This window comes from Merops nubicus, unplaced genomic scaffold (assembly GCF_000691845.1).
Source record: "Merops nubicus isolate BGI_N331 unplaced genomic scaffold, ASM69184v1 Scaffold2925, whole genome shotgun sequence".
Taxonomy (NCBI): Eukaryota; Metazoa; Chordata; class Aves; order Coraciiformes; family Meropidae; genus Merops; species Merops nubicus.
Genome location: NW_008608775.1, coordinates 15,751 through 22,591, shown reverse-complemented (window position 1 = coordinate 22,591; position 6,841 = coordinate 15,751). Strand labels below are relative to the sequence as shown.

The window sequence follows — 6,841 nt, the reverse complement described above, 5'->3', positions numbered from 1 at the left end:
TGCCGAGCGCCGAGCTCGCGAGAACTGCGGCTCTCGCGGTACTTCCCCAGTCGCGCTTCCCGCCTTCCGCTGCCGTCTCTCGCCGCCTCAGGAAGCGGGGGCGGTGCGGGGAGGCTCCGGGTGCTGCCCGCCCGGCTGTGTGCCGAGCTGTCGCCTCGCAGAAGGCAGGAGAGAAGCTCTCTTCGCCCCGCTTCACGCCGGTGAGAGAGGGAGAGCACCCAGCCCCCGCTCCCCCGCCCCGGCGGTGTGAGGGGCCTCCGTGGTGCCCGGCGGGTTGTGGCTCTGGAGGGCTGGCCCCGGAGCGCTTAGCGAGCTCCTTCGCTGCCTTCCGACTCCCTCGGCCGCCGTGGAGTTTCCGGAGAGTCCGGGGGTGGGGAGCTCACCTCCGAAGGTTAGCGTGGACAGAGCTGCTTGGGGCGTTCTCTCGTGACTCAAACTGCGTGAAAAACGACTTTCCGAAAAAAAAAAAAAAAGAGTGGTCGCTGAAGCATTAGGAAGGCGGCCGTAGTGAGAGCGGGTCCTCCTGAGCCCCGCTGTGCTCTTCTGCTGAAGGCGCTGGAATTCGCTTCGCTTAAGGAGTCGGGAAAGAGCAGTCTTAGTCCAGACGCCTTTCTGAGTGGGTAAGTTTAAATCAGAGGAGTTATTAACCCACCCCACATAGTTTTTGGCTATCAAGGATGTGAGTGGCAAACAACTGCCTTGAGAAGTTCATCGATTAGAGACCTCTGTGTTTGTTTTATTCCTATTTTTCATGCCTGCAACTCCGAGGTAATTTCCATGACTCGAAATGTGCCAAACAGACCCTGATTTTATTCGGCCCAGCAAGGCTGAATTGTGTCATCCATCTGTATGGTATTGGCTACTTCATATGTATAACACTGTTTTCTGGCCGATAAACCTTTTTCTGGAAAAGATGTAGACTGGATATACCCGATGTTTATCTGCTTCCGTGGCAGCCTTTTCTTCTCACTGCTTTTGATATTTCTTGCAGGAGGGGAAAAAAAAAACCCTTATCTTTGGCAATGATAGATCCTTTAGAGAACAACTTGTTTGATCTTCCTGATTATGAGAATACAGAAGATGAAACATTCCCACCTCTTCCACCACCTGCCTCTCCTGGAAGAGACGATGTTGAATGGGCTCAGGCTAATGGAGGTGAACACTTGTAACCCCTAAATATCCCATTTTAAAATATAGACAAAAAATGCTGTGAAATCGCTATTACTAATCAGTTTTACTTTATTACCTTGAGTTTACTGCATAAAAATAGCCTTGTGTAGATAAGAAAGCAGTTGGTAGATGTAAATTATGTGTTCTGTGCTTTTGAGCTTGTGGGAATTTTTGTGGATTCTACACAAATATGTACACAAATGAATCTTCATAAAATTCAAGCTGCTCTGACAAAATTTTGGTGTAGATAATTGTACAGTGTTGATCTATAGTTACCCTTTATGACTGATTTCAGAAGAGGTGAGAGTGATGGAAGTAGTATTCCAGGGAGATGTTGGTAGGTTTTGTAGAGCATATGACCTAGAAAAAAATCCAAGATGCTTCAAGACAGTGAATCTTAATTATTTGAATTTGAAAAGATCTTCCTGTGTACTGAACAACCTGATAGATAGTATAAAGATTTTAACTGTTGTTTACTTCTACTTGCCTATAGTGTTAAACATGTTAAATCTTTGCTCTGTTAATTAGAGAATAGGATTTTGCATAGCTTTATGCAAAAGGTTTATAGGTTTATAATTCCTTGGAATGTGAGAAAGAGAACTTCTGAATTCCTGGTGCTCAAAGTAACAAGAAGTAAACCAAGAAGTCAGTATATCTAACTAGCTCTGAGATGAGATGGGCAATGGTGCCTCATCTGTTGCAGTCAGACAATGTGTTCCTGTCCCTAATAAAGTATATGGGCTTTAGTTCTCAAAAGACACATTGATTGTGCTCACACATTACCCCTTTCTCTGTTTTTTGAAGGTGATGCTGATGGTTTAGGTCTGTCTATGACATCTATATTCAAATTGTGTTCATTGATAACTTGAGTTTCTGAACTTATAGAAGCCGTATCTGCTCTCAGTACATTTCTCAAAATAAATAAAATAGATAAGTTCTAAAATTAAGAAATTTCCCTTTCAAGGAGCCTGCTTTGCTAGGAAGGCTGCTTGCTTGGTGTATTTTGATTTAATTCCAGTCTGTCTTGTGGGAGAACTGAGGTGGAATATGCAGATGTTTGTTTGGAGTGCTGTACCTGCAGGGGAATACTTGTGACTCTGCCTCTTTGATAGGGTAGAAACTTCAAATTTACATGATGCATTTCTAGTTAGAGTTAATTTTGTGATGTGCTTAAAGTATGTTATTTTCTTGATTAGAACCAGATGGAAAACAGCAGTCACAGGCAAAGGATTCTGCTGTAGCTCCACGGAAAGCAGTTAAAAGACCAATGCCTAAACTAGATGCCCAGAGGTATTTTTTTTTTCCTTGTCGAAGTTTCTTGATGTCTCCTTGGAGACTAATCCTTGGTTTTAGAGGAACATGAGAGGCTGTAGTTGGTCTGCTAGGTTTTGGGTTTTGGGGATTTTTTTTGTCATTCTTCACAGAATCCCAGCATGGTGGGGGTTGGAAGGGACCTCTGGAGGTCATCTCATGCAATCCCCCTGCTCCAGCAGTGTCATAAGAGCAGGGTGCCCAGGATCACATCCAGGCAGGTTTGGAATCTGTCCAGACAGAAGCTTTGTTCTCAGAGGGAGTTTTTGTTAATGAGAAGAATGGGTTTCAGATAACTTCACTCATTCTCTCCTTACAGGTTAGTTTCAGAAAGAGGACTTCCAGCCCTGAGGCACATGTTTGACAACGTAAAGTTCAAGGGTAAAGGGCATGAGGTAAGACAGGGTGAGCTTTTATTTTGTATCCTGAGAGGTCGGTCTAGACTTGATAGATTACTGCCCATCTGATACAGGGAGAATTGATATTACACTCTGGTTAGCCAGCTTCTAGCAGTACTTGAACATACTCTGATAGTATTTGTAGTGGTAAATTTAAAAAGCCAAACACAAATGTTTTAACAAAATCTATGTGTTGATCTCAAAACTGTTTTCCTCTACTCCAAAACTACATCATCATATCTGACTCTTTGTGTTGTCTAAAGAAACTTTTTGAAAGTGGAGCAGTCTTATTAGACTGCCTGCTGCTTCTGGAATGCCTTTGACATCTCCTTTTATTATTAGTTTCCTCTCTTACTGACAATATTCTGGCTATTGTAACACCTCTATCCCAGAGTTTTTTAATATTGAAAACAGTGTGACATACCACTTAAGAAAAGAGAAACTTCTATACAGACTGTCTCATTGTTTTCTGAACATGGGCCAGCATGTGCCCAGGTGGCCAAAAAGGCCACCAGCATCCTGGCCTGTACCAAAAGCAGTGTGTCCATCAGGAGCAGGGAACTGATCATGCCCCTGGACTGGGCACTGGGGAGGCCACAGCTTGAGTACTGGGGTCAGTTTTGGGCACCACCAGATAGAGACACTGAGGGCTGGAGTATGTCCAGAGAAGGGCAGTGAAGCTGGAAGTCTTGTCTCATGCTCTAGGCAGAGGATCTGAAGACACTCATACGACACATGGAACACTGGGCTCATAGGCTGTTCCCAAAATTGCAGTTTGAGGATTTTATTGACAGAGTGGAGTCCTTGGGAAACAAAAAGGAAGTTCAGGTACGTGTTGCTTCTGTCAGTTCCTCTTCATGCAGTGCTGACTACTCTAAGAGGCAGGGTTAGGAGAGCAATTACACATACTGCTAAGGAGTATACTTAATTACTTAAATTATTTTCTGTCTTTTTAAAAATACTTTGTTCCATTATTGAAGCCTACATATAGATACCACCTTTCTTTATTTGGATTAGTACTTCAGAGAATTTGCTTTGGCTTTTTCGGGACATCTTTAACCAAAGTAATTTGTATAAGAGTGCTGGAACTGATTGGTTTTGGGGCTTTTGGTTGGTATTTTAACATTTGACCCTGCAAAAGAAGACTTATGAAAAATGCTGCTTCATCTGGATCAGTGGTAGGAGGAGGACTAGGAAAACTATCCACAGCAATAAAAGTTGTGGGTCAAACACATGTTATGACAGGAGTATTTTCTTCAGCATAGTAGAGTGTAAAAAGAAGTTTGGAGTAGTTTTAAAAACATAGCAGTGCTGCACAAAAGGTGTTACAGGTGAAACATCAGTATTTTAATCTCTCAATTGCAGACCTGCCTAAAGAGGATTAGACTTGATCTTCCTATTGTACACGAAGACTTTGCAACAAATGAAGGTACGTTGTTTGTTTAGTAGTTCAGAGCTTAGGATTCCTTTATTTTCCCCCCTAATTATCAGAAATTAATGATCATGATAGGTTTTTCTGATGTTGAAGAGATCGTTCAGTGTTTTAATCACTATGTATTTTAAAACCAAACTTCTGTGAGACTTAGGATTACAAAACTGAACTGGTACTCAGACTAAAATACTGCATATATATATTAAAAATAAACTGTGTGGTATACTACAGGGAAATGGAAAATAGGTATTATTACCAGCATTTTTACAAATATTCTTTAAAAAAACCCCTGAAACTGCAATTATTAAGTGATCATACTGGGTTGTATTGTAATCTTACAAGTGTGAAGTCTGAAGAGCTCTTGGACCTTGTTAATGCAGAAATCAAAGACTCATTATCCTGTTGATGCTTCAGGCAGTTAGGGTGCTCTCAGGGTGTAGTGGGCACTGTTGGGTCTGTTTGTCAGTCTTGGTGTATTGCTAATATTGAGTATTTCTTTTTCCAATATTAAAATGCAGCCACTGAAGTAGACAATTCATGAGCCTTTTCCAATGAGAGGATGTTTTTAGACTAGAAATAAACATTTTTTTAATAAAAAGAGGAAGCAGCGTTCATCTGGTAGCTTGAAAGAAACTTCATTAGCAGAAATGAGACAATTTCCTAGCTGTTTCTAAGGTCCTTTGCAGGTGTTCACACTTTTACTGTGGGTCTCTTGCAACCATAATCTACCCATGGTTCAGTTTGTCCTTGTGTGAACCTCAGCCTCCTGACAAGGCAGTGCTTGGGGAAGGGTGTTCTGGTGGATGAGTTAACCAGCAGCAGAACCTTGCCCAGCCTGTGGGGACCACCGCCGGGCAGTTGGTAGTATGTGGCTGGCCTCAGTGGTGGCTGCACTTGCTAGACGTGGAATGCAGCCATGAGCAGCCACGAACAGCAAAGCAAATGGTTCCTGCCGACAGTGTCTGAAGAGCTATCGGGATGTCTGTGCGATGGTTCCATACACTTGTGTTTAAATGCTGTGCTGATCTGTTCTTGAGCCATGCTACCCAGCCTGCAATGGCTCAGGCTTCAGCTGAAAAACTTGAGCAAGTATCTTAGTTTTGAAGTAAAAACTCAAGCTAGAAAACTGTATTAAAAAAACAAAACCTTGTTGTCAGCTGACTTCTCTATTCACAGGCTTAAAGTGGTGCAGAGGCACAAGCCTGCTTGGCCTTAGGCACTACTGAGAGACTGCTCTGCTTCTCTCTTGGTGGGTGAAGTTTGTCTGGCGCAGCTGGACTGCCTCCATTTTGCATGTTGTACTGTTGGCAAATGAGTAAATATCCCATAATTGTAACATGCTGAGTTCAAAACCAACTGTTCCGTGTCTGTGTTCAAACTACTGTCTGATTTCTGTAACGAGTCCTGCCACTTCCCAAAGGACAGTGTCCCTTAGTAGGGGTGGGAAGGAAATTCTCTGGCCTTTCAGTAAGGTTTGCCTGAATTTACTGCCTCTTTCTAACCTTCAGGCACAGCTTATGATTCCTAACTTACTACGTGGAGCTATACCTCTCTAAATTCAGGCATTTATTAGTTATTGGTGTACATCTGGGATCTCTGATAAGCTTTTCCTATATGCTTTGAGTATCAGGTATGTGGACCTAGGTAGAAAATTGCCCATTAAAATTAAATTACGGAGTGGTCTTCATCTGTCTATACAATTTTAAAGTGTAGAATGTAGTAATGATTTTAAAATGTTGGCAGATACTTAACAGATCTCTCTGGGTTACAAGTGTTGATTTCTGCCCCTCTTCCCCCTCCCACCCTCCCGTGTCTGACCAGATGGTGGCGGGGGAAGCCATGGCCCGGATGCAGGCGCTGAAGAAGCCGGCTCTGGCTCTGGGGACACAGAGGAGCTCAGCTCCCTGCCCGGGGCAGCTCTCACCGAGGAGCAGCAGCAGAGGATGAAGAGGAACAGGCAGCTGGCCTTGGAGAGGAGGCAGGCGAAGCTGCAGGGGAGCAGCCAGTCCCAACCCCACGGTAACAGCTCCCTGACTTAGGGGCTAGCATTAACCTCAGGAGCCCAAGAAGCTTACAGAGATGAGCTGCTGAGTCAGTTTAAAGGCAGTGGTAGTGATTGCTTTTCTAGAAGGTAGCCAAATGTGTAACTCTCAAATTTAAACTCTGTTCCTATAGTTGGAGTCCTCCAAAGCCAAGTCAGAACTGCTATCTGTAGTTGGGATAGCTTTGGCTTTGAAGTGAAACTTAACTTGCTGGTCATCTCTGGAGTTGGCTTTCCTGCAGGCTGTGGTTCTGGTGATAGAAGCTGCAGGTAAACACACAGCCAGGGTGTTTTCTCATGGTAGGAAATGGTTTTGTTTCTTTTTCAACAGAGCTCTCCACTAGTTACTCAGAAGAGGAGTTTATTACCCCAGTTGCTCAGGATCCTGCAGACCTTATTGAAGACACTCAAGGTACCACAACCAATGTTGCTGTTACAGAAGCTGAAAATGGAGATACAGAGTTGGAATGTGCCAATGAAAAGCAGTAA

General features: G+C 43.4%; 1 protein-coding gene across 1 annotated transcript; it reads left to right on the top strand.

Moving 5' to 3' along the window:
- The first annotated feature begins 1,022 nt into the window (after window positions 1-1,022).
- TIPIN (TIMELESS interacting protein) lies at window positions 1,023-6,841 on the top strand. Its single transcript, XM_008940342.1, has 7 exons — window positions 1,023-1,155; window positions 2,367-2,460; window positions 2,801-2,876; window positions 3,585-3,707; window positions 4,245-4,308; window positions 6,133-6,330; window positions 6,684-6,841. Exons 1-7 carry the CDS (start codon window positions 1,023-1,025, stop codon window positions 6,839-6,841), a joined length of 846 nt encoding a protein of 281 aa, XP_008938590.1.